This window comes from Aspergillus vadensis (assembly GCF_003184925.1).
Source record: "Aspergillus vadensis CBS 113365 unplaced genomic scaffold BO88scaffold_22, whole genome shotgun sequence".
Lineage (NCBI taxonomy): Eukaryota > Fungi > Ascomycota > Eurotiomycetes > Eurotiales > Aspergillaceae > Aspergillus > Aspergillus vadensis.
In genome coordinates, this window is record NW_020292060.1 from 437,776 (window position 1) to 457,124 (window position 19,349).

Below are 19,349 nucleotides of genomic sequence, written 5' to 3' on the forward strand. Positions count from 1 at the left end.
TGTTAGGAAGATAGCTTGAGCATGAATGGATAGAGAGGTACCTCCCTTGGTGTAGTGAAAGTCACAAGATACTGATGACTCTATGGTTTCAGGTACCTCGGGTTCGACCACCGCACAGACATATAGAGGATGGAGAGATTGCTGAAAGCGGATTGGACTTTGAGACATAATGGTTTGTCTGAAAGAGTAAAGAGGAAAGCCCTTCAATGACAGTCGGATTCACGAGATGCACGAGGTACAACAACAAAGATGCTGGATACAATACAGTGTGATGACAAGTACCTCAACGGTTGTGTCCGTCTCGTTTGATTCGCAAGAGGTATCTTCTTCAAGACACCAGCAGGTCACAAGGTCATTACCTAGAGGTCTCGATCGGCTATACTCTGTGACCAGATGGATGAGACCGAGAAACGTATTCTCCAAGATCAACATTAACCTATAAAGATGCCCGTTACATCCACGGCATGATTGGGAAAAAAGAAATCTACCACTCAACCCCTCTCAATTCATCTCATCGCCTCTCATCCCATCTTGTCTCACTTCAGTCTACTCCCTTGCACTATGGCTACTCCAGCTTCTGCTCCAGCTTCTGCTTCGATGCTTACTTCTCTTAGGGAGGGTTTGGCCATAGCATTAGACACAGCTCGAGCTCTAGTTCCTGCCCCGGCTTTGCCACCAGATTTGTCTTTCAGTTTCCTCAATCCTGCCAAATTCCCTGCATACCCGAGTCCCGAGTTGAGACGATACGTGGCATGGCTGCTGAGGGAGGCCGAGGTACCTGCCTTTCTATGGGGGCCCGAGATAACCCGGATATACGGAAGCAAGAACAAATTCCGAGTAAGTAATCTTGAAAAAATTTCCTATATCCCTTCACACACTGTACCACCACTTTCAGCTCAGCTGGCTAATGTAATAACCTGCACAGTACCACCTCTGGGCAGTAAAGGATGAGGAAATGGAGAAGGCCGTGCAAGTGCTCGATAAGGCTGGATTCCCACCCTGCCAGAATGGCCTTCGTTGTACGGTCTTTGACCCTCAGTACACTAAACTTCCATCTCCCGACCATCACTACCACACAGAGCACAATTATGAACAAGATAGTGTCACTAGCGGTGTCTATTTGTACCGGAAGTCCCGACTATTCCCATCCCTCCCTGATCCGCCGCTTCACGACCTGGAGCCTAATGACAGATACTATATGCTCAGTTCCGACGAACGGTTCCCTGACTGGAACATTGATGCTAGTGAGCGCTCGTCTGAGCAAAAGTACCCTGTTATCGTTCCTACGCCTGCCAGATATCTGGAGGCCATTTGTCTGCTGGCTGTCCGTTATATTGAAGGGCAGCATTCGAGTATATTTTGGAACGCGGAAATCTATCGCATGATGAATCTCCTGGGCGATAGGTTTGTCGATGTATTACAATTGAGCGACCTTGACGAACCATGGTATGAATATTGCAGGCGAAACGTTGATCGCAGTCATAGCGACCGCGTGGATGACTGGCGAGGTCGCAAGTACCAGGTCATGATCTATGCTGATCTGAAGGAAAAGGGCCAGCTTCAACCACCTGAGACAAAGGAAATTCTACAAACTAGAGGGTTGAGCTCGGCAATTGCAGAGGCTAGGGGTTTGTTTCCGGATGCACTACTCACGTGAGAATCAGCTCGCTTCACGCATCCTATCGCTCTATATCAATCTTTGATTGCTATCCTTCACTCATACACGCCCATTCTCTTGCTATCTCCTTTTGCATATATCATTACACTCAACAATAATCTGTATGCTGCTTCTAAGTGTCACGAAATCCAGGTTGTAACCCTTTGGCAATGGAAGTATGACACCGTGTGCATAGCATACACCGAAAGCATGCTTCTCCACCACTTTTCTCCAAGTTTCTTTAGTAACAGCAAAACAAATAGGTACAAAGAGACAAAAGAACCGAAATGTAAGCAGAAATCTCAGCAAAAAGACAAGCAGACGGTAGACACAGGCAGGGCAAAAATTAGATTAATGTAAGCAATAAACAGAGATAGATCAAACAAACAAAGAAACTTTTTTCTTCTGGTTTTTAAATAAGAAAAGCCAACAGACACATTAAACAGCAGACAGTGAACGAAACAGACACAACAACAACAGAGAACACAAGCGAGCGACTGAAGCCCCTGCGGGATTGTGCTTTATCGAAGACAACCTCCCAATCGAATTCCGGGACTTTCCCAAATTTGGCAAGATATTCATTTGAATCATTCAGAATCTTCAATTGATCAGACGTCAGACGATGCCGAGAAGTGTAATTAAGATCGACATTGATAAGTTCCTTAAGTTTGACCACGTCGGCGGCATCTTTCTCATTCTGCTCCTGGGATCTCATGCCGCAAGTATAGGTCTTGCAGACCATGAGGTCCAGTTTATCAACGAGCGGAAGCCTGGTGTGATGAAATTGCTGAAGGGGCTGGAAGCCTGTGGGGACATACGGCAACTATATAAATGAGAGAAGCGGATACATCAATCAGTACCGTATTTGCCCCATTGTAGAGATCCGCCTGAGGATCGAAAGGAGAGGACTTCTAGCCTGGAAAATTGCTTACCTCAGTTGACGGAATTATGCTTATACGGGGACGGCCGAGAGCCATATTCCAGTATAGCAAATTTGTCGGCCGCTCGAAACCGTTGATCTGGGCCAGTTTTGCTTTGATCTTGCGGGCCAACTTGGGGGGATGAATTGCGATTTCCAAATTCTGCGATACTTGGTCAGCATATATCCTGTATAGCCCTTACTAGTATTCTGCTTGCCTCTGTTTCTTCTTCGCGGATGTAGCAGTGGACTGCCAGGTCTCCTACGATGAGGCATTGTAGCTCGTCGAAGTCATCAATTGCTTGAAGGTCTGGATCAGTCACAAGTAATGTAATGAACTGCATGAACTTATTGATAGTAATGTCATTAGTGGGCTGAAGGAACGAAACAGTTGCCTTATAGATAAAATGTGAGATGAATTCCACGATGATCTCAACGAAAGGATGCATTGCAGACGATAGGGAGTTTGTTGTGTAGATGAGAATACTTCTTGGTAAAAGACTGTGCGTATGAACAAGTATGTAGGAGAAATGATACCTAGAGAGCACAGCTTTTGAAAGGGCAGTTGGGCTGGATCGATGTTGTATATCAAAGGAGTGGCCTTTGACGTTAACATATCGTAGGGGAAAGAGAAACAATACATCTGTCGTCATTTATTTTCATGACCGAAAGACATAGTTGCCTTCAACATGTGTCCCGATTGTGTTTTACTGCAGATGCACTGAACCCAAGCCGAAAGTCAACCCAAAAGTCAGATTACAACGAACCTTTCCAATGAACGGAGTGCCCGGACACTTTCCTGTGCCTTTCGTCATAAGAGGTCTCAATGCGAAGTAAGCCTATCGGTGGGCCATCCATATGTGAAGTATTGAGTCCCTTTCTTGGAGGGCTGTTTAGATACGCGACGCCCTGGGCATGATGAATTCTAGGCCTTTGAAGGCCAGTGACACGAGACTGTCAAAAGTCCCGACCCGTGGAGAAGCACACGTCTGGAAAATGGAGGACCTCAAGGCTTACATCCGTTGCAGGCTATGAAAAGAACTTCTCGTGACGCTGTTGGGACAGTAGAGACACGAAGTATGGTAGACATCGACAAGACAACTATTCAACGGCGATAATGCTTCCTGACAGTGTGTATAGGCGGCAGAATTATGGAGGGTCACCCTCGAAGAAGAAAAGGCACGGGGTAGTGTATACCCTTCGGTCTAAGGAGGCAGCGAGAGTAGACTTGCCGATGGGAGGACCGCCGCCCGTCGCATAGCATTGTTGATGTTGGGGCCCTCAATGAACGACCGTTCGATTGGACAAGTGACGCCGGCGGGCGCGTGGTGATCCGTCCCGTATTTCCAAGACAATGTCTATTCACCAGGTCGCTCTTCCCTTTTACTCAATAGGCAGGGGGTCTAGTCTGGCAGAATGGGAGTTGCAACATCACGAATGATGGTAATAGAGTTCAACTATATTTGATGATAGGTGCCATTTCAGACATCACAACCCCCATGGTAAAGGAAAAGGGGGACGAGAGGATGACGTGCGCTTGAAAGGATAGCGTTTCAGAGAAGTTCCGCATCTCCTGAAACATGATTTGCAGTTCGTGTTAGCAGATAGTGTTCATCCATAAGCGATTGATAGTTGGATATCAATATGGAACAGACACTTGGGCCCGGCCAGCATGGGCGTCCAGCCAGCCGATGGCTCTGATCGTCAAACTGGGCGGAGATAGCATCTATGAGAGTATGACTGGCGAATGAACGACAGCGAACTGATCTGGAATGTCCAATTGTCTCACTCAAGAGATACTCCGGGGGTGAGTGGGTGTCCAACGAAAGCTTCATGTAGAAACGTGAAGCAACTCTGAGCAACGTACTTTGGGGAGGCAGGCACTGAATACATCGACCTCTAAAGGAAGGTGCAATCACCTGACCACGCTTGCCCAAACTCCGCCAAAACAGGAGTATCACAAAAGTATCATCCGCTCAGGCTTTGCGTGGGCTTTACCCAGAAAATTTGCTAAGTGTTGCCGACAGTCAACTTACGACAGTCATCATAACCCGGTACGCTTAAATAGCGCTTAGATTACATTCGGCTTCCCTTCATTCCGACCCATGGCTTCTCTATCCCGAGACACCTACCTCTTTTCCTCGTTTGGCTGACGCCACTGGCCTCCCACAAGAAACTCAATGAGTGGCGTTTCATACATGCTCCCCCTTTTCCTTTTCACCGATCTTATTTTCTGGTACTGACAAAATGCTGTCTCTCAGGTCGCTTGATGACAAACAGCGATCTGTCAGATCTAGTCACTAAAAGAATGCTTGACAAAGTCTACGGCAATCGAAAGTCTCGCCACAGTAAGAGCCACAGTGGTTTGCGCGAGCTACCTCCCAAGAGCATCTTACTAAGGGGCCCGCCTGTACGCGTAAAACCCTATTCTAGACACGGAAGCCTCATAGGGGACCTCAAACAGAAAGGGGGAACCTTAGGTAACATTCGTCTCATACGGCTGGGGATTATCGTCACTGGGTAGGTCCATACTTGCATGTTTTTGTTTTTTTTTGGGGGGGGGGGGGGGGAAGGGGGGGAAGGAGGAGATGAGTGGCGTGAGCTACACATGTGGTATGAGCAATAGCCGGAAGCGCCTCATAGTGTGCTCTGTAGGTTCTAGAAGGTCGAGAGCGATCATGCACCCGCCATATCAACCTAAACTCAGACACATGCATTACTCTTCTTCCGGCATCTGGAAATCGAAGACTGATTTTTAGATACCATAGCCCTTCTGGATTCCAACAAAACACCGATGATCTCTACCACAAGCATTCAATCCATCTCTTTCTTGCAAAACCCAGTGTTTGTTATTTATCAAACTGTAGTCAAACAGAAAAAGCCCCTTCACCACCTCTACCACTAATGTTTTCTCTTCTCATCTTCTTCCTTTGATAATCTAGCTAGAACGCAAGAAAAGATCACATGTCACACTTTATTCCTGTTTTGCCCTGCAATATTCCTCTATATGCTGGGTATAGTAGTTTACATACACGAGACTCCACACAATCTTATACAGCTTACCACGCCCCAAGCAAGTCAATGTTGGTAGCGCAAGCCCGTCAGACACACACAGCGGATATTCAGTACCCATGAAAACAGCCGTACGCTGTCAATATACGTACTATGGAGCAGATCCTGTGAAATGGTCATAGATCGAGGACTTCCACTCATTATCCCAGATCCATACTGAAACCACACACATCTTCTCGTAATTCAGCCTATCGGACCCGCTTTTACGACTGACAGAGTTATTCCACTGTTTGATCCTGTACTCAGACTGAAATAGAACATGACTCAGGCCACTATCGTAGTTACTGACCTAACCATCATGCTGTGGCGTTGATCGATTAGGCTCGCGGCCGATAGTTTGAACTAAGTAGTTATATGAGATGAGTGATATACCATGTAAACTACTGTAGGTACAATAAACAAACTACTACTTACATTGTGGGTGCGGGAAGTGGGGGTCTGCTATCAGTCAATGTATCTATCTACTATCTACTATGTAGTGTCATAGACGTCTTGGTATTTAGTTGTATGAACTTTATTTGGCACTGCTCTCCTACCGCAGAGTGAAAGCAAATGGTGATTCACTACCAAGTGTGAGACGGTGTCAAGGGTGGAATTGATCATCAATGAAGTGATAAGCTGTTTTTTACGTTCCTAGTCTACGCAGCTGGAAATGGTGCGATACTACATCTGATTATTTATTTCATTTCCCAAGGTATGCTTGAGTGGACCAGGACAGTAAAACATTGCAAGAAAGAAGCATGAGGTAAAAAAAAAAGAAAACTTTCTGAGGACAGTGAACTTTTGTTTTGCGTGCTGCAGGGCAAAAGGGGTATTTACACAAGTCGCAAAGCATGGGTGTTAAGATGTACAGTCATCCGTCGTAGCAAAGGGGTCATAAGTGAGTCAATGAAAATCAGGTGAACTATTATTGTTTCGTTTTCGTTTTTCTTTTCTGGCCCCGGGTTTTCCATTCCTGATTTTGTCGAGCTAAACCAAGATAACTTGTGGCCTTCAACGACCCCAGCGCGAAAAGTCCAAGTTCTGCAGGATATTCGTGTCTGCAGCCGCATTCCAATCGGTCGCAAAATCGGTCCGCACAGAGGTGTTGCGCGAGGGTACTTCTTCGGAGAATATGTTGGCTTTGGTGTTGCGGCGTTGACCGGGATAAGTCCCTTCGGCAGCCTCAGAAGTTTGAGCCTGATTTCCTAGCGCTCGCTCGCGAAGTCTCTTGATCTCACGCAGTCTGTTGCGCCACGATGAAATGTGCTCGCCTCCTTGGCTGTGCCAGACCAGCGAGAAAACAGACGCGTTGAGAGCGAGAATCCGAACGAACGGGGCCAGGTTCTTCCCGGAGATAAGCTTTGGCACCGCGGCAGGTGATATTTCTGGGAACCCGGGCTTGCTCATCACCTTCACTTGGTAAAACATGTTCTCAAAATCGGTTCGTCTCGACTCCGCGCTGCTAGGATCATTGGTGAGACGGCACACAGGGTTGATAACAATGTTGACAAAGTTGAATTGAGAGGGTATCGTATTGAAGTTGAAAGGTGTATTCGACCGGTTGAACACGATGTTGACGAAATCATTTCCTATGTGGCGTTTCTTGTTGACGCAGGATGGATCGTTATCAAAGTTCGTAGGCATCATGGTCGGAATATGGTAGACAATCTCCGTAACCCGGTCACGCCATGCATAAGTGAATTGGCCATCAAAGTCCGCATGCAACCCTTGAGTATTAAATCGAGCACCCTGGAGCGGCACTTTGGTTCCGAGTCTTGACAGAAAGTATTCGTAGTCTGGGCTGCCGCTGGTATTCGAGAGAATTTCTGCTTCAGTAGTCTGACCGTTGTCGATGTATATGACACCAATCTTGTGTCCATCCACAATGTCATTGCGGTCAAAGGTGTTCAGTGCTCGGCGTGTGATGTCATCTTCGGGAAGAGGGATCGGTTGCATCACCGTAGGTGTCGGGAAAGCCGTGGTTGTCAGCTGAAGCATGATATGGCTCGGAAGGACAGCAGTGCGCATGGTGTCAGAATGTAAGTGGGCATCTGGCGTGGGTGGAACTTGGTGAGGAAGAACAGGTGCAGTTCGTTGCTGAAACATTGCGTAGGTAGTCCCTGACGCTTGCCTCTTGGTGACCTGAGTCAAGCCGGATACTCCAGCCGTCTCAACAGTCACGATGCTCATACCTACAATCCAAGACTTCTTCACTGCAGGTCCATCTTCAGGCGTGGGGGGAAAGGTCGGATAGGGTATAGTGTCCCCCAAATCGGAAAAGGCCGCTCTCTGCATCAAGTCGATGAAGACCTGGCTTGGCTCTTCAACTGTCTCTCTACCGTGTTCATCCCGATATATGAGTCTGCTAGTTATCCAATTCACGTGTTTGGCTCGATCCTGCAATTTCAATGAAAGGAACCAGAAGATCATGACATGATACGTAAGAGTATATATGTATCTTGACATCCCGTCCTGGAGTGAAGAATCAGACGACTCTGCGGGCGAAGCCATATTATCTCGGACACCACTCCCAAGTCTTGTTGGAACCTGAACATTCCTGGTGGGCGACTCAGAAGCCTTGAATCGCTGTTCCCTGGAAGTCTGTAGAAATCTGATACAGATGCCGAAGACAGTGCGGATCTCTTCCTCGCGTAGGTTGATATAGACATCAGGAAGGCGTGCAAGAAGAGCCAAAAACTCCAAGATGTGCACAGCAAGATTGGACATTGTAATAACTTTGGACATCTTGTCAAGGATTCCGTTGAGTGACTTAGTTACCGAAAGGGGAATTTCATGGCAACAGACAGAGAGCGCATGTATGCATCCGCGAGACGTGCCACCCCAGGATCCAATGATACCCATCATGAATGCACGGACAAGTTCGTCTTCTTCACTTTTGGCAAAGTGTTCATGATAGCTGACTAGGGAGCAGAGAAATTCGAAGATGTAACCAGCCACGTCGGTTTTCTTTCCACCTGTGGACGGCGGAGGCTCACGAAACGTGTCATTTTTCACCTGATCGCAAAGGATACTGCGCAGTAATTTGATTTGGGGAACTGCGTTGCTGAAGAGATCTTTATTCTGAAGTTGGCTTGCAAGATGGGTGAGAACGTAGCTGTAGAGATCCCAGTTAGACTCCCGTTGCAGCAATGAGATGACGGTCTCAAGCCACATGTTCGCCTTCAATGCAACCTTCTGCGCAGGTTCAGATTCTATGTGGTGACTCGTTTCTGGCGTGGCATAAGCGTAGACGAAAGGACTCGACTCATCGGGGGGTGCTTCAGGAAGGGCCTGCGGAGTCGCGAAGGTCCAAAGTGGAGGCGTCAGTCTTGAGGCCCGAATGGGAATGCTTGGATTACGTCCGGACGACCTAGAAAGCACCGATGGCTCCCGAGCCGAATGCCTTGCATGGGCTGCTGGTCGCCCTTGGTCGCTATCAACGATATGTTCACCAGCCGGGTCACCCTGTTGTTTCGAGCCTGCTTCAAAATTTCGCCCGGAAACGTTCATCATGAAATCTTGTTCAGAGACGGAGGTCACGGTAATCGAGCCCGACGAATCGCATCGGAGTCGGAATAGTAGCTTCAGTGATGTCAAACGCGAGTCCACCGGCCGCTCTGAGCATTGAGCTATGTTCAGAAGTGCTTCATACACCAAAGCCGCCTTAGTCGCTGACATGTTTAGGGATCGGAGAAACATCCTGACAAGTCCAATAGTGCAAATATTGGCCAAGGAAAGCTCCATAACACTGCTAAATGAACGGCGTTCCGAAGACAAAGTTGTCGAAGTCTCAGAGCCGATCATACCCTCTTTGTCCAGGTCTTTGCTCATGGGCGAGCTTAACACTGTCACCAAACGTTTGAAACTTTCATTATCACTGACGAGCACAGAAGCGTCGACAAGAAAAGAGACCAACGATTCTAGAAATAGAATATCGTCCTCCTCAGCAAACCTTTCCAGCATGAGGTCAAGGAGTCCCTGTTCCTGGAAGAGAACCAGAGAATCGTATGTTGAGAAAGAATCCTTCACAGTATCCAAAGCCAAGATCCGAACGTCGGATGGTTTGCTGCGGGAGCGGATGAAGCATCGGATGAGACGTTGGTTCTGCTGTACCCAATCCGGGCTCACCGGGGAGCAAAATCCTTCGGTGCGGATAGTGTTGAGAACGAGCTCAGCCTGGGGAGGCTCGATATGTCGACAGGCATTCATTAGGAAACGGGTGGCGTCTAGCCGCTGCTGATGATTTAAGCGATCCCAAAGCGCTTCCAAAGTAGATGCAATTTGAATGGTGCTTGCCAGGATGTTAGACCGTGTGTCATCTAACACGCTGCCGCGCGGCTGCGCATCAGGCATTGTGAAGGGGGATTCTTCGTGTTCGTCAACGGCCCTAAGAGAGCATGTATTCAATAAATTCACAAACTCGCTCCAGTCATTGTCCAGGGCCGTGTGAACGTAGTCACCTTCCAAAACATTCAAACACAGCTCCAAGATATCTGCCTCCAACCGGCCATCATCCTTCTTTACAACAACCTGGAGCGACTCTATCAGATGCCCGAACTGGAATCTGGGTATCCCATCTTGACCATACGCGCGCACAAGATCCATGAAAACATAAACCGCTCCCCGAACAACGTTGAGGTTACGAGAGTTTTCACCGCAGGACTCCCTTAGAAAAGCATATAGGTTGTCCATCATCTCGGATTGCCTTCTCGACTTTGCTAGATTCCGCACAGCTCTCGACGTCGGACCGGACAACGATTTGACAGATGCATGAATGCTGCATAATACCTCCAGCATGGGAACGAAGCTTCCATCCGGAACGTCTGCATAGAGTATTACGGCATCAAAAACGCCCAGGGAGTTCTTGATGTCAGCGGCAACGCTTGTCTTGCGGCAAATCGTGAAAGTCTGATCTAACAACGTCTGTACCTCTTCGTCGCTTGGTGGCTTGCGTTGTAGTGTGATAAGATCGATCGCAAACTGTAGGAGGTCATCTAATACAGCGCCATCGTATCCTAACCCATTTGTTTTGCCAACTTTGGTTTTCCTAGCTTTCAAGCGCGCAGATGAAACCAATTCGTATAATGGAAGCAAGCAAGACGATATCACAGGGAGAATGGACGAGGCTGCAAACTCTAATTTTCGGCCATGATCCGATAGAGCTATCAAGGACTGCACACGCGCGGGAACAACGTCATTATCTGATGGTTTTGCTATTGAATCGAAGACGATGCGCCGCGCTGCGGGAGACAGGTCTTGCCGTGCGGCAACGGCTTCCAACAACATCGAACCGCTCCGTCGAGCTTCGGGTGAGCTTTCATGGTGGAAAAGATACGCCCCGGCTTCCCAAAGAGCAAGCGATTGTTCCGGAGTGAACCACTGGAGTGACTTTGATATTTGTTCCGCCTCTTCTACAGCGTGGCCTAGAGACTGCCTCTGAGCCAATGTTCGGACTGCCGTATCAAAATCCCGTGCACCAGAGGTGTCGGATGAACTGGATACGACGCTACCGCGATGCATTGAGTCAAATCCCAGCACAGTCCGACTGATCCTGCGTCCATCCGATGAATGCGATAAGGAATCACTGCTATCGTGGAGCGAAATTGGAGAAGGTGACTTTGGGCGGGAAATGCTTAGTGACTTGAGTACGTCGACAAAACTTGATGCTGCGTGTTTGGTATAGTACGGGGATTGAGCATCGTCAGAAGACATGCGTCCCAGCGGACGAGGGGGTGCGTATGGGGTTCTTCAGGGCAGAGGACTATTATATCTGTCCGATGACCGGTCAGCGACGGGATTGTGACTAGAGGCCACGGAAGGTCACCGGTCAGCTGGAACTGACCAGCTCTACATCGGCGATCCACTTTACGCAAAATCTCACATACCATTGGCAGGTCATATGGATGGATCAGGACGAGAACAGATCCGCAGAAGGCGTATATATAGGCTTTTACCGAATGTTACACTCGGAGAGCTGCTCCCAGCGGCATATCAGTGGGAAACTAGTACTCGGACAACCGGGATCGGGGAATCGGTCAAAGCATGTATTCCAACTCTTAGGCAGACAAAGGAAGGTTGCCGAACAAGTACAGCCGGGGTGAACAAAGAGACAGGGAAGCTAAGTTGATACTTTGGGGATATAATCAGAGCAAAAGTGCGCCAAGCCACTTTTCCCCTCCGAGCAGCGATGATGATGATCTGGCGGAGGTCGGCAAGGCTTTGATCCGCACCCAGTCACCTGATGGGCAGAATCACCCCGCGACCGCCACTCACCGCCTGGATTTTGCAAAGCAACCGCCAAACAAACTGCCAGTCCAGGAATCGAGCTCCCACCCGGCTTTTACTGGAGCCATTCTTTATTATACCCTTGGGTTCTTTCTCTAGATTAACCCGTTCTAGCTCTGCAAGCTCTTTCCCTCATTCTTCTTCAACAATCTGCATTTATCCCCTAATTTGTGTCACTTTTCCACATATATCAACCATATCGCTCCCTTGGCTTCTTAGTTACACCCCGCTTCAAAATGGCTGATGGTCTTGGGGCTGTTGCGCAGCTCCTCGAGGCAAGCTTGGATCCCAGGCAGAACAAGCAAGGTCGGTGATTTCCCTCTGCCTCTTACCTCAAAGACTCACTTCTGAGTCCTTTGGAAGCTTTGATTTTTACATTGCATTAATCAAAGAAACCCCAACTGATTGTGAGACCAGCCGAACTTGCTCTTCGCCAGGAGGAAAAAAAACCGAACTACTCTCTGCAGCTCCTCCAAATCACGGCTTCCGCGTCCTACCCTTACAATACCCGTTTGGCTAGCGCATTATGCTTCAAGAACTTTATTAAGAGGAACTGGACTGATGAAGATGGAAACTACAAGCTCCAGGCGGAGGAGGTAACTACCATCAAGCGGGAGCTGATTAGCCTGATGATCTCCGTCCCTACGGGCATTCAAACACAATTGGGAGAAGCTGTTAGCGTTATCGCAGACAGTGATTTCTGGGAGCGATGGGATACACTTGTGGATGTAAGTTAGAAGTGTCATGTTCCCGGCTTGTGCGTGGTCAATTGACGTCCCTAGGATCTCGTTTCTCGACTCCAGCCGAACAACCCCGCTGTCAACAATGGCGTACTCCAAGTCGCACATTCCATTTTCAAGAGATGGAGACCCCTTTTCCGGTCGGATCAGCTGTACCTGGAAATCAATCATGTTCTCGAAAGATTCGGCAGCCCTTTCTTGGCTCTATTCGAGGTGGGTTACTCAGAGCTCAAAATCATGGGCCATTCGTGTTGTCAAGGCCAATGGGTTTTCTGACAGAAAACTGACTTCCTTATAGGGTCTGGATGCCTACCTTGAGGAGAACAAATCCAACAAAGACAATCTTGTTCAGGGATTTACGCAACTCAATTTGATGATCAAATTGATGTATGACCTTTCTTGCCACGATCTTCCTCCGATGTTCGAAGAAAATATTTCAGGGATAGCCTCGCTCTTGCTCAAGTATCTGACCTACGATAACCAACTCCTGCACACCGATGACGATACCGAGGCAGGACAGCTGGAATTTGCGCGTGCTGGAATTTTCCAAGTCTTAACTCTGTACGTGCAAAAGTACATGGATGAGTTCAAGCCTCATATTGGACAATTTGTCGAAAGCTCATGGAGCTTCTTGACACTTATTGGTCAGGAAACCAAGTACGACATTTTGGTCAGCAGGGCTCTGCAATTCTTGACTTCGATTGCGGGCATGACCGAACATGCCGCTGTGTTCCAGGCCGAAGGCACCCTCGGCCAAATCATCGAGAAGGTCATTCTCCCCAATGTCAGTTTGCGTGAATCTGACGAGGAGCTTTTCGAGGATGAGCCGATTGAGTTCATTCGTCGCGACCTTGAAGGCTCAGACAGCGATACTAGACGGCGTGCCGCAACCGACTTCCTGAGACGGCTTGCCGAGAGATTTGAGGAATCCGTTACGAGCGTTGTTCTCAGATACACTGAGCACTACCTCTCTGAATACGCCAAGGCTCCCGCCACTAACTGGAAGGCCAAGGACACTGCAACCTATCTTTTCTCTGCCATTGCAGCGAAGGGAACTGCTACGTCAAGCCACGGTGTGACTGCTACGAACAAACTCATTAGCATTACCGATTTCTTCCAGAAGCACCTTGCGGCTGATTTGATTAACGATGAGGGTGTACATCCCATTCTCAAGGTCGACGCCATCAAGTACCTCTACCTCTTCCGAAGCATTATCACCAAGGAGCAGTGGCAGGAAGTTCTCCCTATGTTGGTCAAGCACCTCGGCTCCTCGGAATATGTCGTCTACAGTTATGCGGCGATCGCCGTGGAGCGTGTCCTCTACCTTACCGACAGCCAAGGCCAACCGATCATTTCCCCCGCTACTATTACACCGCTGTCTAAGGACTTGTTGGAACACATCTTCTCACTGATCCAAAAGGACCAGGCCCCTCAGAAGGTGCAGGAGAACGAGTTCCTGATGAGATGTGCGATGAGAGTCCTGATTGTCATCAAGGAGGGCATTGTGCCGCACACCGACAGTGTCCTTCAGCACCTGATCACTATCACGAAAATCATCAGCAGCAACCCAAGCAACCCTAGGTTCTACTATTTCCACTTTGAAGCCCTTGGAGCTTTTATCCGGTACGTGAGCTCCGGTAGTCGCTCGAACACGGTCACTAACCGATAGATTCTAGGTTTGCGGCCCCTGCCAACCCCGACAAACTCGAACAAGCTCTTTACGCTCCTTTCGCAGAGATCCTCCAAGGGGATGTGCAAGGTCAGTTGCAAACCATAAGGAACGGCACTATGAGCCGTGGCTAACGTATGATTAGAGTTCATGCCTTATATCTTCCAACTCTTTGCTGCACTTCTTGAGGCAAACCCGTCGGGAACACTCCCTGACTACTATCAGAACCTGATTGCCCCGATCCTCATGCCTGTCATGTGGGAGTCGAAGGGTAACATCCCTGCGCTTGTGCGACTTTTGTCGAGCATCATCCACCGCGGATCTCAATACATCATCCAGAATGAGCAAATTGCTCCTGTTCTGGGTATCTTCCAGAAGTTGCTTTCGACCAAGACCAATGAAGGTTATGGATTCGACCTGTTGGAGTCCGTGGTTGCAAACTTCCCTCCGTACGCGAAGCCCCAGTATGATCATTGATACGATCATTTGCTAACTATACTCCAGGGCAACACTGGAACAATACTTTGTTTCCATCATGCAGATTATCCTTACCCGCCTCCAGAATTCCAAGACGGAGAACCTGACCCTCCGATTCGTCCGTTTCTACCATTTCGTCTCTGCCCAGGATGACAAGGGCTACAGTGCTGATTTCGTCATCCAAGTGATCGACAAGGTCCAGCCCGAGTATGTACAATCCAATTCCACCGTGGGAGCTAGCATGCTAACTGCCTCCAGGCTGTTCACTCCCATCTATCTGAACATCATCCTTCCTGAAACACAAAAGCTCGCTCGTCCGTTGGACCGCAAGACCGCAGTGCTCTCGTTCACTAAAACTCTTGCTAACTCGGAAGCCTTTGCTAACCGGTACAAGAAGGGATGGGGCTTCACATGTGAGGCTCTTCTCAAGCTTCTGGAGCTGCCTCCTCTCCCTGCCAGCAAGGATGACATCATCGCCGAGCATGACGTGGAGGATATGGCATTCGGTGTTGGTTTCACAGCGTTGAACACTGTGCGACCACAGACCAGGGACCCTTGGCCCGACACGGGCGCCGACCTGAAGGCCTGGACTGGCAAGTATCTAAAGGAAGCAGACAAGAAGCACAACGGGCGCATTTCTGGCTTTGTTCAGGAGCGTCTTGGAGCCGAGGCGAAGACAGTGCTACTTAGTTATATCGCATGAGCAGGCTAATGGAGCAATTTGCACCATTTACTGGATGTATAAACAATCCTATGTCTGATAACTCGACCGTCTCTGCATTATGCCAAAAAGAAATCATGGAGAAAGTGTTGGCTAGCTTCAACCACTCCATTGCATGTCCTTATGAATTGAATTATATTTAGATGACACTAATATGCCTTGACTTCCTCGTAGTTGTGTTGCGAAGTGACTAGTGGTTGATGTTTTTTAAGTTGAGCTACGCTGGGAGAGCGACAGCGTGCCTTCATCCCGTGTGTGAACGCTAGAATAGCGGCGCACGCGATGCAGAGGATCAAATTACCTCTAGCCTCGCGCGATGTCTGAGAGATGCTTCTGCTGTAGAATCTGTTGTTGAGCGGACGGCTGATGAGGACTTTGTATGTCTGCTCCCTCCAATTTTGATTCATGCTTTGAATCAGCCGACTCCAGTGCATTGTTCTCTTCTTCTGCTTCTTCTATCTCTTGACTCTCCTTGCCATCTTCGAGCTCACGATACTTGCGCCGGCTCTTCTTCATTTTACTGGCCTTCTTCTTTCTGGCGCGGTCGGCCTTGATGGCCGCACGACTTTGATCCCCATTCAAGAGCTCTTCGACCTTGTCAGCAAGCAGCTGGCGGGCAATCTTTTCATTCTGGGAACGGGATCTTGTGGCTTGAGACTTGACCACTACACCCGTGGGTTTGTGTATGATCTGGACGGCAGAGTTGGTTTTGTTCTAGGCATTGGAAAAGAAGTAATGTAAGTATCAGATACAATTAACCAGCGGAGTGAGAATTGGGGCGGGGGGAGGGAATGGGAAATATCTGGGTGGCATACGATCTTTTGGCCTCCAGGGCCAGTGCCCTTAAGGTATGAGATGGTCACGTCGGCATCTTGAATCTTCAGGCGGGGAGGTAAGGCTTTGTTGGCGAGGGAGAGCGCAGAGAGAGTGAAGAATCTTGGGAAGGTGGGGAGGTAATTGGATATGAGAAAGGGGCGTGTGATGTAGGGGGTCAAGTGGAGGGGACGGAACATGGTGATCTGAGGCGCCTATTACTAGGTTCCATCTGGAGTACTCTATTATTGCTTGATTAGTATTACATGAAGCTGGCTGGTGTAATTGGCGGCGACGTACGAAGTGCTGCTGCTGCTGCTGCTAAGTACTACTTAGTCTAGTACTACTAGTAATACTGCCGGGAGGAAATCATCACTGGATCTGGACCCGTTTTACAATACCATACCATAATTTACCATTCACTGGTCGGTGACTAAGACAGTTAGTCTCGCACCACACCAGATAAGTCTTCTACTTGGTTTTTCTGTTGCCCTACTTACTACTACTATCTCCGTACCTCAACTGCGGTTCTCCTCTTCTTCCATCGGAACTGATTTTCTGGTTTCCAAACAATATGGAGGATTGGATTGGATTTGTCTCACCTCCTTCTCACCCTGAATCTACAAAAGTAACTGATAGGCCTGGGGAAAATTGGCCAAGCGGAGAGGGTGACGTACGCCGCCCAGTGGATGCGCGGACGACAGCCATCGCCGCACGCCAATCAGTGTCAGATCGCGCGGGAAAATCCATCCCATGAAGGGCAAAGACAGGCAGGGTAGGCATTTGCTTTCCAATGAACTGGATGTGAGTCTGAAACTTTGCACGCTGCAATCCTTCGGCTGGACCCTGAGGGGAGAGGGAAGTGGACCTTTTGGTTTGCTTCTTTCCCGTGGCGGTGGATTTGATTTTGACTTAGTCTCGGCGGCCGATTTGAAACAGTGTCCAGATCGCAAGCATGGACTTGACGGGGGCACCGGTCTAACTCTCTAGTTATCTGAATTCGTATTCGTTCTTCATGACTTTAAATTATATGACTATCTGTTCCGTCCGGCTGTGAAGCTATTCTTAGTTGAGGTGGCCGTCCTGCCCATTTTTTACCCATTCCTGTTCCCCTGGACTTAATCTGAGCTTCTTTTACATTGGGGGGGCTAATTTACTCTTCTACTTTTCTCTCAACCATCACAGCCTCCTGCCAAATTTCTCCCTCTTACTGTCTGTCCCTTTCACCGACTGGAATTGATCAGCTCTTTGTCGATCAACCCACACCTTGATAGTATTATTATTCTTTTTTTATTCTATTACTTATTTTCTTTTTTCCCTCTGTGACCTGCCGACTTAGCACTTTATTATTTCCTCCATCAGCAAACCGACTGGACAGATCATGGAAGCCTAGTTGAACCTCAACAAAATTATCTCCGTCTTCCTACTACTCTTCCTCCTCCCTTCCCCAGCGCGCCTGGACAATTTGCTTCAACTTCAGTGGGCGACTGCGATACTACTCCTAAGGACTTTCCGGGGCAGGAGCTAAATCCACCCCTCATCACCCTCGTATTCCGCGCATTTCTCCGCTTCTTCACTTTCTTTGACCTTCTCCTGGCTCGCCGCCGGTCCCCCTTTCGTTCAATCCTTTCACAACCCGCCACTCTCCCACCATGACTCTCTTCTGGATCCTGAACTCCTTCATGCGCTGGGTGCGCTTGAAGATATATCAATATGAGGTGACCTTCGCCGTGTACATGCTTACGCCTACCGAAAAGTTCATTTTTAGTATGTTCATCTGGTTGACATTGGCTCCCCCAAGTTTCGAGATTGCATTTTTCCTGCATTAAAGCCGCATGGTACTAACGGGGAACGTTCTAGATTCCCTTCTCCTCACTCTCCTCTCAATGATCGTAACCGGCATCTATGTCTACCTTCCCGACCACATCCGATCCATTTATAGCCACCTTTACTACTACTGGGCTGGCGAGCGTCCGTTTATCTCTGCGAGCCTTCCATCGATCAGCTCCGTATTCCGGGAGACCGGTACCCAGACTCTGGAAGTGATGTACGAGACGGCCAAGAATGCTGCTGCGACGGCTACTGCTCCAATTGCCGAACTGTGATATCTCCCCGCCACAGTAGCAATACGGGTTGGATTCTCGGTGTTGGTGACGATTGTGGGCTGCTGGATTGGGTCATCTGGCTTCCCTATTTCCCCTTGTGATACCATCGGGACTTTTCTTGCATTTCGCTATTCGTATCAGCATACTGGCTGTCACTAATTATCATCTATAACCGCATGCCTCTCTTGTCCTCGAGCATGGATTGCATCAGCATTTCACGATTCACCGCACTGCTCCTCCACCGAACGGTTCCTATCGGCGTTGTGAAGTTGTTTCATGGAGTTTGAGCGATACTGTTCTGAGCGGGCCGGCGCATCCTAGGAGTTTCATCATCTTCGTTTTGTTTCCTCCCCTGGTTCATACTCTTGCCTCACGCATATTGTTTATACCTTATCGAGGCAAATCATTGTTACGATCACATACCTTGGTTGCTCGTGTTACTTTGCGCGACTGGACGCTGGAGATCCACTGACTGCACATTTTCTAACATATAAAATTTTAATTCTGTACGGAGCACGACAGTAACGCCGGAGGTAGCACCGAATGCTTTGGAATGCCACGATTTCTTGCACCATTATGCTCAGCCGAGCAGAAACTTTTGCTTTGACATTGCGCCAGATAAAAGTACATATAAGTTGAAGTAAAATAATATAAACACAAATATACCCAATCCAATCATCAAGCCCATCAATCAACCAAATGCAACTCCCGCCATGCTCAGAGAAGAGTGCTATACAAAAACCAGAAAAAGAGCCCCCTCCCCAGCGTAGGTACGCGAGTAGGACACTGTGCAACATAGCCCTCTTGTTCACCTTCGTCGCGCATACACACACACACACACACACACACACAGGAAATGTGCGGTACGCATATATAAGTATACATATATGCCGATTCCGAACAGATCCG

At 48.5% G+C, this 19,349-nt stretch overlaps 6 protein-coding genes across 6 annotated transcripts; 3 read left to right on the top strand and 3 right to left on the bottom strand.

Annotated features, from left to right (window-relative positions):
* Positions 1 to 597: 597 nt before the first annotated feature.
* On the top strand, positions 598 to 1,657 carry BO88DRAFT_393874 (uncharacterized protein; the record flags this gene model as incomplete). The annotated part of the gene is made up of 2 exons (XM_025705122.1): positions 598 to 837; positions 926 to 1,657. 2 exons carry the CDS (start codon positions 598 to 600, stop codon positions 1,655 to 1,657), a joined length of 972 nt encoding a protein of 323 aa, XP_025559952.1.
* A 378-nt stretch (positions 1,658 to 2,035) lies between these two features.
* BO88DRAFT_428096 (uncharacterized protein) lies at positions 2,036 to 3,025 on the bottom strand (the record flags this gene model as incomplete). Its single annotated transcript, XM_025709061.1, has 4 exons — positions 2,036 to 2,062; positions 2,214 to 2,480; positions 2,590 to 2,739; positions 2,780 to 3,025. The coding sequence occupies 4 exons, from the start codon at positions 3,023 to 3,025 to the stop codon at positions 2,036 to 2,038; spliced, it is 690 nt and encodes a 229-aa protein (XP_025559953.1).
* Positions 3,026 to 6,517: 3,492 nt separating this feature from the next.
* Positions 6,518 to 11,607, bottom strand: BO88DRAFT_125532 (putative GTPase activating protein (Tsc2)). The gene has a single exon (XM_025701355.1). It carries the CDS (start codon positions 11,340 to 11,342, stop codon positions 6,642 to 6,644), a length of 4,701 nt encoding a protein of 1,566 aa, XP_025559954.1. The 5' UTR covers positions 11,343 to 11,607; the 3' UTR covers positions 6,518 to 6,641.
* A 340-nt stretch (positions 11,608 to 11,947) lies between these two features.
* BO88DRAFT_407094 (putative chromosome segregation protein Cse1) lies at positions 11,948 to 15,680 on the top strand. Its single transcript, XM_025707331.1, has 8 exons — positions 11,948 to 12,221; positions 12,333 to 12,643; positions 12,698 to 12,868; positions 12,954 to 14,278; positions 14,332 to 14,414; positions 14,470 to 14,773; positions 14,829 to 15,008; positions 15,060 to 15,680. The coding sequence occupies exons 1-8, from the start codon at positions 12,152 to 12,154 to the stop codon at positions 15,502 to 15,504; spliced, it is 2,889 nt and encodes a 962-aa protein (XP_025559955.1). The 5' UTR covers positions 11,948 to 12,151; the 3' UTR covers positions 15,505 to 15,680.
* On the bottom strand, positions 15,587 to 16,634 carry BO88DRAFT_445784 (peptide chain release factor family protein). The gene is made up of 2 exons (XM_025710237.1): positions 16,338 to 16,634; positions 15,587 to 16,236 (listed from the first exon to the last, which is right to left on the bottom strand). Exons 1-2 carry the CDS (start codon positions 16,533 to 16,535, stop codon positions 15,826 to 15,828), a joined length of 609 nt encoding a protein of 202 aa, XP_025559956.1. The 5' UTR covers positions 16,536 to 16,634; the 3' UTR covers positions 15,587 to 15,825.
* A 1,078-nt stretch (positions 16,635 to 17,712) lies between these two features.
* Positions 17,713 to 18,790, top strand: BO88DRAFT_125558 (serine palmitoyltransferase small subunit family protein). The gene is made up of 2 exons (XM_025701356.1): positions 17,713 to 18,102; positions 18,196 to 18,790. The coding sequence occupies exons 1-2, from the start codon at positions 17,988 to 17,990 to the stop codon at positions 18,438 to 18,440; spliced, it is 360 nt and encodes a 119-aa protein (XP_025559957.1). The 5' UTR covers positions 17,713 to 17,987; the 3' UTR covers positions 18,441 to 18,790.
* Positions 18,791 to 19,349: the final 559 nt, after the last annotated feature.

Coding starts and splice junctions, on each gene's coding strand:
- BO88DRAFT_125558 (XM_025701356.1), top strand. CDS start 17,988: ATGACTCTCTTCTGGATCCTGAACTCCTTCATGCGCTGGGTGCGCTTG. Junction 18,103..18,195: donor TACCGAAAAGTTCATTTTTA/GTATGTTCATCT, acceptor GGAACGTTCTAG/ATTCCCTTCTCCTCACTCTC.
- BO88DRAFT_125532 (XM_025701355.1), bottom strand. CDS start 11,342: ATGTCTTCTGACGATGCTCAATCCCCGTACTATACCAAACACGCAGCA.
- BO88DRAFT_407094 (XM_025707331.1), top strand. CDS start 12,152: ATGGCTGATGGTCTTGGGGCTGTTGCGCAGCTCCTCGAGGCAAGCTTG. Junction 12,222..12,332: donor TCCCAGGCAGAACAAGCAAG/GTCGGTGATTTC, acceptor TTGTGAGACCAG/CCGAACTTGCTCTTCGCCAG. Junction 15,009..15,059: donor ATCGACAAGGTCCAGCCCGA/GTATGTACAATC, acceptor AACTGCCTCCAG/GCTGTTCACTCCCATCTATC.
- BO88DRAFT_445784 (XM_025710237.1), bottom strand. CDS start 16,535: ATGTTCCGTCCCCTCCACTTGACCCCCTACATCACACGCCCCTTTCTC. Junction 16,237..16,337: donor GCCCTGGAGGCCAAAAGATC/GTATGCCACCCA, acceptor TCCAATGCCTAG/AACAAAACCAACTCTGCCGT.